This window comes from Macaca thibetana, chromosome 5, assembly GCF_024542745.1.
Source record: "Macaca thibetana thibetana isolate TM-01 chromosome 5, ASM2454274v1, whole genome shotgun sequence".
In the NCBI taxonomy this organism is placed as follows: domain Eukaryota; kingdom Metazoa; phylum Chordata; class Mammalia; order Primates; family Cercopithecidae; genus Macaca; species Macaca thibetana.
In genome coordinates, this window is record NC_065582.1 from 121142264 (window position 1) to 121159314 (window position 17051).

A 17051-nucleotide genomic window follows, 5' to 3' on the forward strand; every position below is an offset into this window, starting at 1 on the left:
TGGGGCTCAATGCAAGTCCACCAGAGTTAAAGCATACAGTCCAGGAACTGGGAATTGAAGACTGCTCCCTCTACAAACAAAGCCAGTTGGCTGAATCCACCTTATATCACAAACAAACCCTCAAGGCAATCAAATAGAATAAAAGAAAAAAAAAACAAACAAACAAACAAAAAAAAAACAAAAAAAAACCCCAAAGGTCAGCAACCTCAAAAACTGAAGGCAGATAAGCCCACAAAAATAAGAAAGAATCAGTGCAAGAACAGTGAAAACTCAAAAAGACAGAGTGCATTCTTTCATCCAAATTACAGCATCACCTCTCCAGCAAGGGTTTGGAACTGGGCTGAGGCTAAGATGGCTGAAATGACAGAAGTAAAATTCAATATAGGGATACAAACAAAGTTGGCTGAGCTAAAGGAGCATAATGTAACCCAATGCAAGAAAGCTAAAAATAATAATAAAACATTGCAGAAGTTAACAAAGTAGCCTGTAAAGAGAAAACGTAACCTACCTGATAGAGTTGAAAACAACACCAAAAGACTTTTATAATGCAATGACAGGTATTAATAACAAAATAAATCAACTGAAAAATGAGTATCAGAGCTTTAAGACAGGCTTTCTGCCATAAAACAGGTGGGCAATAACAGAGAAAAAAAATAAAAATGAATGAACAAAACTTTAAGAGTAATTGGTGTATCTAAAACAGATGAGGACAATGAAAACAACTTGGAAAGCATGCTTCAGGATATCATCCATGAGAACTTTTCCCATCTAGCTAGAGAGGCCAATATTCAAATTTAGAAATGCAGAAAACCCCAGTGAGATAATCCATGAGAAGGTCATCCCCAAGACAAACAATTATCAGATTCTCTAAAGTCAAAATAAAAATAAATTTAAAGGACAGTTAGAGAGAAAGGCAAAATTACATACAATGGGAAGCTCATCAGACTAACAATGGACTTCTGATCCAAAATCCCGGAAGCCAACAGAGATCTGTAGCCAATATTCAACATTATTTTTTTTGTTTATTTATTTTTTTTTAAATTATACTTTAAGTTCTAGGGTACATGTACACAATGGGCCAGTTTGTTACATATGTATACATGTGCCATGTTGGTGTGCTGCACCCATTAACTTGTCATTTACATTAGGTGTCTCGCCTAATGCTATCCCTTCCCTCACCTCCCCACAATAGGACCCGGTGTGTGATGTTCCCCTTCCTGTTTCCAAGTGATCTCATTGTTCAATTCCCACCTATGAGTGAGAACATGCAGTATTTGGTTTTCTGTTCTTGCGATAGTTTGCTGAGAACGATGGTTTCCAGCTGCATCCATGTCCCTACAGAAGACACAAACTCATCCTTTTTTATGGCTGCATAATATTCCATGGTGTATATGTGCCACATTTTCTTAATCCAGTCTGTCACTGATGGATATTTGGGATGATTCCAAGTCATTGTATTGTGAATAGTGCCGCAATCAATATACGTGTGCATGTGTCTTTATAGCAGCATGATTTATAATGTTTTGGGTATATCCACAGTAATGGGATGGCTGGGTCAAATGGTGTTTCTAGTTCTAGATCCTTGAGGAATCGCCATACTGTTTTCCACAATGGTTGAACTAGTTTACAGTCCCACCAACAGTGTAAAAATGTTCCTATTTCTCCACATCCTCTCCAGCACCTGTTGTTTCCTGACTTTTTAATGACTGCCATTCTAACTGGTGTGAGATGGTATTTCATTGTGGTTTTAATTTGCATTTCTCTGATGGCCAGTGATGATGAGCATTTTTTCATGTGTCTGTTGGCTGTATGAATGTTTTCTTTTGAGAAGAGTCTGTTCATATCCTTTGCCCACTTTTTGATGGGGTTGTTTTTTTCTTATAAATTTGTTTGAGTTCTTTGTAGGTTCTGGATATTTGCCCTTTGTCAGATGAGTAGATTGCAAAAATTTTCTCCCATTCTTCAAGTTGCCTGTTCACTCTGATGGTATTTTCCTTTGCTGTGTAGAAGCTATTCAGTTTAATTAGATCCCATTTGTCAATTTTTGCTTTTGCTTCTGTTGCTTTTGGTGTTTTAGACATGAAGTCCTTGCCCATGTGTATGTCCTGAATGGTATTACCTAGGTTTTCCTATAGGGTTTTTATGGTTTTAGGTCTAACATTTAAGTCTCTAATCCATCTAGAATTAATTTTCATATAAGGAGTAAGGAAAGGATCCAGTTTCAGCTTTCTACTTATTGTTAGCCAATTGTCTCAGCATCATTTATTAAATAGGGAATCCTGTCCCATTAGTTGTTTTCATCAGATTTGTCAAATAACAGATGCCTGTAGATGTGTGGTATTATTTCTGAGGGCTCTGTTCTGTTCCATTGGTCTGTATCTCTGTTTTGGTACCAGTACCATGATGTTTTGTTTACTGTAGCCTTATTGTATAGTTTGAAGTCAGGTAGTGTAATGCCTCCAGCTTTGTCCTTTTGGCTTAAGATTGTTTTGGCAATGTGATGTCTTTTTTGGTTCCATATGAACTTTAAAGCAGTTTTTTTCCAATTCTGTGAAGAAAGTCATTGGTAGCTTAATGGGGATGGCATTGAATCTATAAATTACCTTTGGCACTATGGCCATTTTCACAATATTGATTCTTCCTATCCATGAGCATGGTATGTTCTACCATTTGTTTGTGTCTTCTTTTATGTCACTGAGCAGTGGTTTGTAGTTCTCCTTAAAGAGGTCCTTTACATCCCTTGTAAGTTGGATTCCTAGCTATTTTATTCTCTTTGAAGCTATTGTGAATGGGAGTTCATTCATGATTTGGCTCTCTGTTTGTCTGTTATGGTGTATAAGAATGCTCGTGATTTTTGCACATTGATTTTGTAATCCTGAGACTTTGCTGAAGTTGCTTATCAACTTAAGGAGATTTTGGGGGGAGACAATGGGGTGTTCTAAATATACAATCATGTCGTCTGCAAACAGGGACAATTTGACTTCTTCTTTTCCTAACTGAATACCCTTGATTTCTTTCTCTTGCCTGATTGTCCTAGCCAGAACTTCCAACACTATGTTGAATAGGAGTGGTGAGAGAGGGCATACCTGTCTTGTGCTGGTTTTCAAAGGGAATGCTTCTAGTTTTTGCCCATTCAGTATGATATTGGCTGTGGGTTTGTCATAAATAGCTCTTATTATTTTGAGATATGTTCTATCAATACTGAATTATTATTATTATTATTATTATTATACTTTAAGTTCTAGGGTACATGTGCATAACGTGCAGGTTTGTTACATATGTATACTTGTGCCATGTTGCTGTGCTGCACCCATCAACTCGTCAGCACCCATCAACTCGTCATTTACATCAGGTATAACTCCCAATGCAATCTCTCTCCCCTCCCCCCTCCCCATGATAGGCCCCAGTGTGTGATGTTCCCCTTCCCGAGTCTAAGTGATCTCATTGTTCTGTTCCCACCTATGAGTGAGAATATGTGGTGTTTGGTTTTCTGTTCTTGTGATAGTTTGCTAAGAATGATGATTTCCAGCTGCATCCATGTCCCTACAAAGGACACAAACTCATCCTTTTTTATGGCTGCATAGTATTTTGTGGTGTATATGTGCCACATTTTCTTAATCCAGTCTGTCACTGATGGACATTTGGGTTGATTCCAAGTCTTTACTATTGAATTTATTGAGAGTTTTTAGCAGGAAGGGCTGTTGAATTTTATCAAAGGTCTTTTCTGCATCTACTGAGATAATCATGTGGTTTTTGTCTTTGGTTCTGTTTATATGCTGGAATATGTTTACTCATTTGCATATGTTGAATCAGCCTTGCATCCCAGGGATGACGACCACTTGATCATGGTGGATACACTTTTTGATGTGCTGCTGACTTGGTTTGCTAGCATTTTATTGAGGATTTTTGCATCAATGTTCATCAGAGATATTGGTTTAAAATTCTCTTTTTTTGTTGTATCTCTGTCAGGCTTTGGTATTAGAAAGATGTTGGCCTCGTAAAATGAGTTAGGGAGGATTCCCTCTATTTCTATTGATTTGAATAGTTTCAGAAGGAATGGTACCGACTCCTCCTTGTACCTCTGGTAGAATTCGGCTGTGAATCCTCTAGTCCTGGACTTCTTTTGGTTGATAGGCTATTAATTATTGCCTCAATTTCAGAGCCTGCTATTGATCTATTCAGGGATTCAGCTTCTTCCTGGTTTAGTCTTGGGAGAGTGTAAGTGTCCAGGAAATTATGCATTTCTTCTAGATTTTTTAGTTTATTTGCATAGAGGTGTTTATAGTCTTCTCTGATGGTAGTTTTTATTTCTATGTGGTTGGTGGTGATATCCCCTTTATCATTTTTTTTTTTTTTTTTTTTTTGCATCTATTTGGTTCTTTTCTCTTTTCTTCTTTGTTAGTCTTCCTATTGGTCTGTTTTGTTGATGTTTTCAAAAGATCAGCTCCTGGATTCACTGATTTTTCTGGAGGGTTTTTTGTCTTTATCTCCTTCAGTTCTGCTCTGATCTTAGTTATTTCTTGCCTTCTGCTAGCTGTTGAATGTGTCTGCTCTTGCTTCTTTAGTTCTTTTAATTGTGATGTTTGGGTGTCAATTTTAGATCTTTCCAGCTTTCACTTGTGGGCATTTAGTGCTACAAATTTCCCTCTACATACTGCTTTAAATGTGTCCCAGAGATTCTGGTATGATGTATCTTTGTTCTCATTGGTTTCAAAGAACATCTTTATTTCTGCCTTCATTTAATTATGTACCCAGTTGTCATTCAGGAACAGGTTGTTCAGTTTCCATGTAGTTGAGTGGTTTTGATAGAGTTTCTTGGTCCTGAGTTCTAGATTGATTGCACTATGGTCTGAGAGACAGTTTGTTATAATTTCTGTTCCTTTTCCATTTGTGGAGGAGTGCTTTACTTCCAACTATGCAGACAGTTTTGGATAAGTGTGACATGGTGCTGAGAAGAAAGTACATTCTATTGATTTGGGGTGGAGATTTCTGTAGATGTCTATTAGGTTCGCTTGGTGCAGAGATGAGTTCAATTACTGGATATCCTTGTTAACTTTCTGTCTTGTTGATTTGTCTAATGTTGACAGTGGGGTGTTAAAGTCTCCCATTATTATTGTATGGGAGTCTGTCTCTTTGTAAGTCTCTAAGGACTTGCTTTATGAATCTGAGTGCTCCTGTATTGGATGCATACATATTTAGGATAGTTAGCTCTTCATGCTGAATTGATCCCTTTACCATTATATAATGGCCTTCTTTGTCTCTTTTGATCTTTGATGGTTTAAAATCTGTTTTATCAGAGACTAGGATTGCAACCACTGCCATTTTGTGTTTTCCATTTCCTTGGTAGATTTTCCTCCATCCCTTTATTCTGAGCCTATTTGTGTTTCTGCATGTGAGATGGGTCTCCTGAATACAGCAAACTGATGAGTCTTGACTCTTTATCCAATTTGCCAGTCTGTGTCTTTTCATTGGACCATTTAGTCCATTTACATTTAAGGTTAATATTGCTATGTGTGAACTTGATCCTGACATTATGATATTAGCTGGTTATTTTGCTCACTAGTTGATGCAGTTTCTTTCTAGCATCAATGGACTTTACATTTTGGCATGTTTTTGCAATGGCTGATACCTGATGTTCCTTCTTTCCATGTTTAGTGCTTCCTTCAGAATCTCTTGTAGGGCAGGCCTGGTGGTGACAAAATCTCTAAGCATTTGCTTGTGTGTAAAGGATTTTATTTCTCCTTCACTTCTGAAACATAGTTTGGCTGGACACAAAATTCTGGGTTGAAAATTCTTTTCTTGAAAAATATGGAATATTGGCCCCCACTCCCTTCTGGCTTGGAGAGTTTCTGCCGAGAGATCTGCTCTTAGTCTGATGGGCTTCCCTTTGTGCTGAAACCGACCTTTCTCTCTGGCTGCCCTTAAGATTTTTTCCTTCATTTCAATTTTGATGAATCTCACAATTACGTGTCTTGGAGTTGCTCTTCTCAAGCAGTATCTTTGTGGCATTCTCTGTATTTCCTGAATTTGAATGTTGGCCTGCCTTACTACATTGGGGAAATTCTCCCGGATCATATCCTGCAGAGTGTTTTCCAACTTGGTTCCATTTTCCCCATCACTTTCAGGCATACCAATCAGACATAGATTTGGTCTTTTCACATAAAGACCATATCTCTTGGAGGCTTTGTTCATTTCTTTTTACTCTTTTTTCTCTACACTTCTCTTCTCACTTCATTTCATTCATTTGATCTTCAATTGCTGATACTCTTTCTTCCAGTTGATTGAGTCAGTTACTGAAGCTTGTGCATTTGTCACATAGTTCTCGTGTTGTGGTTTTCATCTGTATCAGTTCTTTTAAGGTCTTCTCTGCATTGATTATTCTAGTTATCCATTCATACATCCTTTTTTCAAGGTTTTTACTTTCTTTACACTGGTTACATAGTTCTTCCTTTAACTCTGAGAAGTTTGATCGACTGAAGCCTTCTTCTCTCCATTCATCAAAGTCATTCTCCATCCAGCTTTGTTCCGTTGATGGCAATACTACTCATCTTAAAATATCAAAAGGAAGAGAGACTTTCCACACAATTTCACTATGTAATAGTTTCTTTAGTAGCCGTTAAAACAATGCAATCCTGTTCAAAATGAAGCCAAATTATTCTGAGTATGTGCAAAACCGCCCTGATACTGTCAGTGGACTTCTTCATGTTCTTTTGTTTATGTAGAATGTGTGAAATATAGTTAAGCTGAGTAGATATTTTTTGTATAAACTATGAATTAGAACAACAAATTTCAATATAAGTTCAACAAATTTCAGTACAAGTTCATATGGATTTACATTATTTTATGTTTTCCCGAGTGTTTTCTTCATTTGTACAAAATATTTCTAACCATTAACTGGGTGGTAAATCTTTGAAAAACAAATTTTATTTGACAAAGTAAATTTTGAAAAATTTTTTATTTTTATTTTTATTTTTATTTTTTGGTCACAAGAAGAAAGAAATCCTGCATCATAACCTTTCTTCCTGGAATAAGCTGAAGTAGTCTCATCTATCAGATTTTCCAACTTCAAATCTCAGATACAACTAATCACTTTTTCCTTTCTTTCCTTTTCTAGCAAACTTCCAGAAACAAAACAGACAACATTTCATGATGATAAATATCACAGTTGCCACACAGGCCAGCAGGAACCCAATCACATCCAGAGAGTGATACTGGAACCAGGTGAGGTCATGGGCTGCAGGCCGAAGGTGTTTAGCTCCTTTGTGGCGCATGACAAATTCAATCCAGAAGACTGCTCGATCCAGGGGCTTCACTGGTTGATCATGTTGAATTCTTGATAATTTCATAACATTCTCTTTGTATCTGAAGGATAAAAATAAAGATACTAATGTAGCAGGAAGAGATGTTTACAAAACCTCTCAGACACCGAGTTAAAGAAGGAAGGGGTTTATTCATTTGGGAGGATCAGCAAGGCTCCTGTCTCAAGAGCTGAGCTCTCCAAGTGAGCTGTCCCTTTTAAGGACTCACAACTCTACAGGGGTCCACGTGAGAGGGTAGTGATCGATTGAGCAAGCAGTGCGTACGTGACTGGGAGCTGCATGCATCAGTAATCAGAACGGAACAGAAGAGGACAGGGATTTTTACAACGCTTTTCCATAAAATGCTGGAATCTATAGATAACATTACCAGTTAGGTCAGGGGTTGATCTTTAACTACCAGGCCCAGAGTGTGGCAACAGGCTCTTTGCTTGTGCATTTCATTTCTGCCTTTTAGTTTTTACTTCTTTTTTCTTTGGAGGCAGAAATTGGGCATAAAACAATATGAGGAGTGATCTCCTCCCTTGCTAATACTGAAAGTAAGTTAATGTGTCTGTGCATATCAAGTTTATGAAAGGCTTTTAAAGTGTCAAATAGTTCAAAGTAAATGTCAAAGAATTGACATAGAATTCGTGTAATTTAATTTGAGTCATCATAGAAAGTTTGGCTTTTAAATTGGACTTTTCTCATTGACAAATATTTTCTAAAGTAGAAATTGAATGTTAGGTGAGAAAGTTAATTATTTTGAAACAGAGAAAATATAAGGCTTTTTAATTTGCTTTTAATTGTTTAATTTTAAGTTTTTGTGGGTACATATTAATGGGGTCTATATTTATGGGGTATATGAGTTGTTTTGATACAATGTGAAACTATCACATCATGGAAAATAGGATATTCATCCCTTAAGCATTTATCCTTTGTATTATGAACAATTCAATTGCACTGTTAGTTCTCAAGCAGACATATGGAGAACGTGCTCAACATCGTGAACCATTTGAAGTGCTGTAGGAAAGACTGTGAAAATGCAATATGAGAATTATCATCTCTAAGTTCCTAAAAAGTAATTGTGTCATGGTGAGTGACACGCCTCATAGCTAGTCACTATGATTCTACATTACTCTTTTGTCTCCTACTGTTTCCCACCCTGTAGCCAGAATGATTTTTTTAATTAAAGTCAGTTTATAGCACTCCCCTGATTAAGATTTTGGCTTGGCTACTCATTATTTAAAGAATAAAATCCAACTCTGTTATTTGGTCTACAGAACCCTACATTGTTAGACACTGGCAAGCTCTTTTCCTAACACTTTCCCCCTGCACACTGTCTTCTAGACTGGCCTTCTATTTTTCTTTAAGCTCCCAAATGTGTTCTTAGCACGTTACACATTTTTTTTCCCTCTCTCCTGCTCTTGGAGTATTCTCTCTTGCTACAACCCAAGGCATGCTTCTCTCCCTTTCTATGGCTTCCTTCTAATGTTACTTCTAAGAGAGGCTTTTACTGACCACACTATCATGGAAACTCTAGGATTTTCTCTATTTTCTGTGCTTATTTTGCTATTTGATTCCTAGAATTTTAAAATGCATTATATATCTCATAAAATAAACATTTAAATATTAAATACAAAAGATAAATATACATACACTAAGTGAATAGTTCAAAAATATAAGATCATCTTGAACATTATTTTGAGGTGAAGATATCTACTTACCTACTGTTCAGACTGTGGTATAGGATATCACAACCTGCCTAGAATCATTCTCTTTTTCTGATCCATTTAGTCACTACTGTTGTCCTCCAATTAAGTATTAGCCTGACCTGAGTAGTATACATTAGTTTTGCTTGTTTATGTATTAAATGATATAATATGTACTCATTAGTGTCTTTTATTAATGTAGCAGTTCTTCTGTAATTCCATTGCTGTGTAGTATTTTGTTGATTGAGAAAGCACAAATTATTTCTTCATTTTGTGATTAATACATATTTGGGTTGCTAACAATTTTTAGACACTATTGATAATTCTGTCATAAACATTCTTCTAGATGGTGTTATATTTATATATTTATACATATCTCTTGGGTATATAATTGAGAGTAGAATTGCTGAGATAAAAGTAGATGCATAATTATGATCCACTTCTTGACTTTAACATTTTTTGAAGTGTATTTTTTATCTCTAAAATTTAAAGATATGTTAGTTATAGTTTTTATAACCTCCCTCACTTCCACTATGACTGCATCATACAGTTTCTATGACATTAAATCTTATTATATTTACTAAGTCTTGAGTTATTGCCCACCACATATCACTTCAAATAACTATTCGACATCCTCTAAGAAAATGTGTCTTCCAGTTGATATATATAATACATACATGTGTATTGTATATGTACATATGGGATTGTGTGTGTATCATTTTACATTATAAGATTCCATTTGTTAATTGTGTTCTTCAAATGTTTTATGTCTTTACCCATTATTTGCTCTTTTTTTTAAGTCTGTTTAGATTGAGTGAAAGTATTTGTATAATCACGTTTAAATCTACCAGTTTGCTTTATATATATATATTTTATTTGTCCAAGTTGGTTTGTGTTTCTTTTCAATTATTTCCTATCTTCTTTAAAGGTGTTTTTATCATTCATTAACCTTCTTTTTTTGTGATGAAGTATTTTTAAAGTATTCCTTTAGATGATACCTTCCTTATTTAAAAGCATTATTGATAGTAGTTATAAATGCTGAATCGATGGTAGCTGGACTCTGCAAGGAATTTTGCACATTGATATCTTTAGGTATGAAAAAATAAAATATTAAAAATTTAACTTAAAATTTTTTTGTGTGTGTTTCAACGACCATTATCAAAAAGGAAAATTTAGTTCACCAATAATGGGACAAAATATTTAAAAAGTATATATCTGATATGACCCATAATACATAAATAGTTCTTAAAACTTAATAAGACAAATAGCAAAGTTTAAAAATGTTTCAAGGATTGTAGTAGACATGTTTTCAAAGAAGACATACAAATTGCAATCCGAGACCAGGATGAGAGATCATTTTACACCCACTAAGAAGGCTGTAACTAAAAGACAGATAACAACACGTTTGGCAAAAGTATGGAGGAATTGTAACCATGTTGTACTGCTGGTGGTAGTGATGAATGAAACAAGTACTTTGGAAGACAGTTTAGCAGTTCTTCATAAACATACAGTTCCCACATGAGCCAGCAATTCCACTTGTAGTATCAACCCAAAAGAAAGGAAAACAGGGTTATGCAAAAACTTGTGTAGCAATATTCCTAGTAACCACAATTGGAAACAAACAAAAGGCCAATGAACTGAGAAGTTAACAACTAAAATATGACATATCCTTACTAAAAAATAGTAAATGGCTATAAAAAGAAATGAAGTATTAAAACAGACAACAACATGAATAAAACAAACACCATAAAAAACAACAAAAAATTAAGCTAGGTGAAATGTCATTTACACAGCACCTTAAACTGTATAATTCCATTTATATGAAATTTCTCTAGAGAGAATAATCTCTAGAGAACGAAAACAAATTAGTGTTAGACTAGGGCAGAGTGGTCATAGGAAGTGACTTCTGTGTTATTGCAGTTTCTTTTGTGCTAATAAAAATGTTCTAAAATTATGGGATAATGATGGCTTCATGACTCTGTAAACATAATAAATATATTTGGAGTTTATACCACAAAGAAGAGGATTTTATGGTATCAAAATTAAATCTCAATTTCAAGTCCATTACAATAGTGATAATAATAAAAGTTAATTTTTCAGCCGGAAAATCATCATGTTCTGAGGCATTTTAGATATTTAATTAAAATATTTATTATATTATTTCATTTATTCATCCTTTCTACTATGGATTCATTATGTCAAAATTTTAAGAAATATATTTTTTTATATTATCTATATCATTTTAAAATTATTTTTGTGTAGAAAATTGTTTCACTAACTGGCTATTCATTAGACATATGGGTTTCAAATACAATTTTTAAATAACAGATAAAAAATAAAAGCAGATTTCAGGTTGGTTAAATCATTTAAATTCTTTCAGAATTACTCTCTTATAAAAAGGATGAAGCTCACACTCGCTATTGACAAGAGAAGCTATCTATAAATACCACCTAGTGAAAAATATTGTTCTACTCACAAAGGATCATTAATTACTGTCTTCAGGGCATTCACCAAGTCTGTACTCGACATTGTGTCGAAGTCCAATCTCACAGCTGCTCCTTTGGCCTTCATGTGAGCAATGTTATCAGGTTGATCGGCAAACAATGGAATGCCAACCATAGGGACCCCATGGTAGATCGCCTCGTAGATGCCACTGGCTCCACCATGAGTTATAAAAGCTCTGGTTTTTGGATGACCTAGGATTGCATGAATTTTAGCAAAATTATTCATAGGAATAAAATGAGATGCACAAGGAAAGGCTCTGAAAGTGACAATGTTTTCTAGATAACACATTGAACTAATTTGCTATTGCTTTCAGACTTCAGAGGAAAAAACACGTACTTGTGCTGGGTATGCAAGTGAAGGCTGCATGGTGTGTGTGACTTCAGACTGCAAAACAATACAAGAGTTCCAGTTGGACTAATGAAAAAGTGTGATCTAGATTTTTAAAATGTGCAATAAAGAAGACAGCAAAGAGATGGGCATGATGTGAACTGCTATTTTAAGTGCAGTCACAGAGTGTGATATGTGGGGTGTGCAAGGCAGCAGGCAGTGGGTTGGTGGTGGTGCTAGGATTGAGGAAGGAAACATCACACTTCATCATGACCTGTCATCACTTTATGATTAAGATTAGCAATTTAATCCTTCAGAAAATACAGAATCACTGGTGATAGAAGAGCTATTATTTTTGGTGGCATTTGAAATAACCCTGCAGGAGAGGAAACAACAGGTGTAAAGTTGTAGAAATAGGAGACAGAGAGACAGCTCAGGAAGTTATTGAAAAGTTCTGTGAGATGTAGTAACACCTGAAATAAAGATTCTCACTGATTCTGACCATAAAGAATGTGAGTGTATGTCATAAAATGCCAATAATTATAGCGTATTCTTTTCCTCTAGGACTGGTAAATAACTATAAAGAAGTTACATTTTGTTTTTCATAAACAAATATGCAACAATCTTGTTTCATGACTATTAACATTCTAATGTGCTGTTACTAATATATCCAGTATTTGTTCACCGGAGTCTTACCTAGAAGGTCATTCTGGGGCATCCACTTATAGAGCCGAGTATTGAGGCCTAAGGTATCCGGTTTTTTCCCATCAAATCTCCACAGAACCTGTTACAGTAAGAAAATATCTTATTCCATGAGTGGAATTCAAAAGTTATAGAATGTTAGAACTGTAAAAGGATGGGAACGAGATCAAAGGATGTTAGAAAATCAGAACTATTCAAAGACTTATGTAAATAGAATACTCACATTTAATTTTCTCAACTTTTATAACTAGTTAGACAGATAAGGAAATCATGATTTTCCAAAATAGTATCTTAGAAAAAATCAGATTATCAATGAAAAGTTCAAGTATTTAAAAAATCGTTACACTTTTTAAAAGAAAACCTACGTGTGGCCAGTCATCATATGAAAAAAAAAAAAAAAAAAAAAAAAGCTTAACATCACACATCATTAGAGAAATGAGAATCAAAACCATGATGAGACAGCATCTCACACCAGTCAGAATATGATGATATGGGTGAGGTTGTACAGAAAAGGCTTGCTTTCTTTCTCTGAATAGCACCATGAACATTACTCAGGTACACCTCTTACAGTGATTCTCCTGCCCCAGCCCCCCAAGTAGCTGTGATCACAAGTGCATGCCAACATGTCTGGGTAATTTTTTGTATCTTTAGAAGAGATGGGGTTACACCATGTTGGCCAAGTTGGTCTCAAACTCCTGACCTCGTGATCCGCCCGCCTTGGTCTCCCAAAGTGCTGGGATTACTGGCGTGAGCTACCGTGTCTGGCCTATAGTTTACACTTTTAATCACAGGATTGGAATTCATTTTCCTTACTCCCCTGCTCCCCACATGTGACAGTTATTATTCCTAAATTAATGACATTCAATCGTGTTATACTACCACAGATCTTTAAATAAAGTATATACCGCATAATTACTAACAGAGGCAATCTTCTCCTTTGTTGTCAGGTATTTTATATAAGCATCTGACTTAAAGTGCAAATAGAAATATTACATTCCATAATAGTAAACATTCACCAAGAGCTTCCAGAGTACAATAAGTAATAGAGATGGCCCAAGAATCAGTCAAGTGTTCTTCACTCATTGGATACTGCTGAGATTAGGAAAACTGTTCTGAAAAAAATGATCATGAGTCTTACTTGTATTTTTACAAGGATGCAGTTCTGGATAAACATTTTTTATGAAAACACCTGAAAGTCATTCTAAAGACTACATTAAGCACCATTTTCACTTACCTGAAATATATTGAGTTAAATTCAGCAGTATGTATGACTGTTAATATCAGAAATTTAAAATAACTCTGGGTCTCAAGTTGCCTTTGGTGGATACTTATGGAGCGGTGAGTTCCCACTGATGCTAATAGAAACCACTCATGCATACCAAGGGTAGAAACTCCCTCAGGGCCACATGCAACCTCTAAGTCTGAGGCACAACTATGACTTCTGTCAGTGGATGTTATACAAGCATATTTAAGGCTATATTCGGCTATAAAGAGTTCAATCTACTCTTTAATACTCATTCCGTGTAGATCACATACACAATTCAAAATTTTATGGGACAGGAGGTGAAGTCTCCAAACACTTTGAAATACCTTTCTCCATACAATTTATTGTCTGCATATTTTACATAGGGGAATGTTCATACTTAAAAACATTTTTTTTTTTTTTTTAAATGCAACCACAATTTTCAAACTTATCACTGTTTCTCCAGGAATATACTTGTTCTAATTTTTCAACTTTTGGTCAACTTCACAGTTGTCAGAAGTTTCTATAATTGGATTACTTACAAACTTTAGCAGCCTCTTTCAGTAGTTTTCCACACCAGTAAGACACTTCATCTTACCTTTTGTGGGATCTGGGCAAGGGCTGATGCAATTACGTTGGCCCTTTCTTCTTTCATGTTAGTGACCATTGACCCCAGAGAAAACACCACAACACCATTTTCTCCAGAGCTCTGTACAAACTCTTCCATTTCCTGTGAAAAAAGAATTTGTTTCATCACAAAAGAGTAACAGCACAGCAGGCACTACTGAAAGAATTGGGACAAATTACTAAAGAGAGAAAATCAGGTATTTTGAGTAATCATTGGAGTAAATAATATTTTCTAACTGACTCAATCACTCAGGTTTTTTGCAATTAGATACATAATGTGAGATAGGTGGACGCTGCTAAGGATATTTGTGTAAGTATGTGTGTATGTGTATGTATTTGTGTGCATGTGTGTAAGGGAGAAAAGAAATGGAGCTATTACATTGTAGTCAGGGAGATAATGTTAAAAATATTACACACAGACTCTTCTCTTATAATACTAAAATTACTAACATAGGTTCTTGGAAAGTGGCGTCACTCAGCTTTAATTTTATATTGTTGTTCTACTAAACTACTTGTGTTGATTTCAGGCAGGTTTTCTGTAGGATTCTTTTAGTTGGAAGCCATTAGTGTTTACTTCCCTCACTATGAGCTCTGAGGATAAGCTGCTCACAGTTGGGATAATTTTATATCTACATTTATGTTTCTCTACAGCACTTTTTACTTCACTTAAAGTTTGTCAGAGTTTTCTGGTAGTTTTTGAAAAACTAAACAAAAATAAAAGCTGATGTTTAAGAACCACTGACATTCTGGAGTTTGATATTGTAATTTGGAATTTCTGTGAATTAGTCCAGGAGTCTTATTTATAATACAGAATTGTACAGTATACAGTTACATAGTTGAATGATCATATTTTCAGGTTATTGTTTAGGTGGAGCACCTATTGACCTGAAATCACATTGTTAAACTGATGTGCTATTTATAACTGCATGTGAGGAACTCCCATCATCACTTTGTTGTGTCTCAGAGGAAGCACTTGCACCAGAATAGAAGAGGCCACCAGGCCTTTCTGCAGGGGAGGGCTTGTCTCTCTTTTGAGTAGCTCACTCACACCACATTACACTCCTCATGAAGATGTGCTTGGCTGCAATCGATTGAGAATTATTTTGACTTGCATTCTCCAATGTATGCCAATGTTTAAACTTAAATACTTTCGGATTTAATCATTGTGGTAAAACTTTTCCTTATGGTTCTTAACAAAACAAAGAAAAAATGTCCAAATGTTAACTGAGCAGACCACATATTACAGAGCGTTTTTAAAATATGGTTTTTAGTCTTGACGTAAGAATCGTTGTAGTGCTATTCCAGGTAATACTTGGGGCATGTAGGTATTGTGCGTGACTGTAGTTGACTGTTCACCATGTTTCCTGTAACTGATGCTCAGTGTTTCACCTCACTAGTTCGATGCTGAGAGCCCTGTTTACCCATGCAGTGTTGAAAGATCCTAACCTCTGTTTACAGATTCATCACTGATATGGACTTGTTGTTTCTTCTTCTGTAATAACATCATAAAAATAATATAAGATTAATGTAAGAAATTTTATAAAAGCATGGAAAATTTTTTTAAATAAAATTTTTCTAAAATTTTTATGTTGTGATATTATTTATGTAAAATATATTTTTTCATCATGGCTTTTGTCCTATTTATATAGCTAAATGTATGCATGTGACGCTTATTTAGAAAATGTTAATCTTATTGTGTATGCATTTTCCTCCTGCAAAAACTTGTCACCTTGTTACGTTTATCATTTTCTAACTCCCTTTGTTTGTATTACAGCTGACAGTGTAATTGAATATTTCATTGATAAAATTATTGTAATGCTATTGTATGCACATAGAATAAGTTTTTAATTATTCCTTCATTTAAGATGTTGGACTACTTCCAATGTTAATTTCACGCATATTTTCCATAATGTCAAATAGGTGTACCTTGATTAATATTTTTCTCTGTATGATTTCATATGAATATAGTATAAAATTTACAGCAATATTTATTTTTAAACACCTGATACATTTTGTCATATCTTATTCTCTTATATAGAAATTATCTGAGAATCTAATATTTAATTGAAATGAAAGCAACCTGGGTTAGCAATTATTTTACATAATAAACAAAGAACTGGTTTCACAACCACTGACTTGCATTCAAATCTTTCTGCAAGTTAGTAACAACAGCTAATAGTAGTAATTATCACTATTGTACTACTAGTCATCCTTTTTCTTGTCCTTCTACAAGTCCTACTCTCTTCCCCTTCCTACTGACACTATCGGTTTCCCTTAGTGTGAGTGGGAAAATCTTTCAAGAGTAGGGCAGGGTGGCATAGATTTTTCATTAGTCTTACCTCAGCTTTTGCCTCTTGGGAAAGTTATCATATAAAGCCCATGCAATTTGCATTCAATATAGATATTGAGTTTTAACAATGGAATAAAATCTCAGCTTTATGTGGACAAAAATTATCTTTTAAGAGATTACTTAATAATGTAATAAAGAATGCTTGCTTTGTACACGTTTTAAAAGTGTGATATGAATTTAAAATATATGAGTTTATTGTGTTCTTTCATAAAGAATATAATCTTATATGCTGACAGAATTTTTTTGGTATTGAAACTAAGAACACTATTCAGATACAAGTGGTATAAATT

General features: G+C 34.9%; 1 protein-coding gene across 8 annotated transcripts in view; it reads right to left on the reverse strand.

Moving 5' to 3' along the window:
- LOC126955127 (UDP-glucuronosyltransferase 2B33) overlaps positions 1-17051 on the reverse strand; it is a 329416-nt gene that overhangs the window by 176692 nt on the left and 135673 nt on the right. For 2 of the 8 annotated variants that reach the window (XM_050791398.1, XM_050791396.1), the window contains exon 5: positions 11484-11703. The exons of 4 other annotated variants lie outside the window; for them this stretch is intronic. In XM_050791398.1, the coding sequence (XP_050647355.1) occupies positions 11484-11703 (220 nt within the window). Of the gene's footprint in view, positions 1-6936; positions 7363-11483; positions 11704-12535; positions 12624-14382; positions 14515-17051 lie in introns of those variants that run through there. 2 more of the 8 variants (XM_050791402.1, XM_050791394.1) reach the window with 2 other exon arrangements.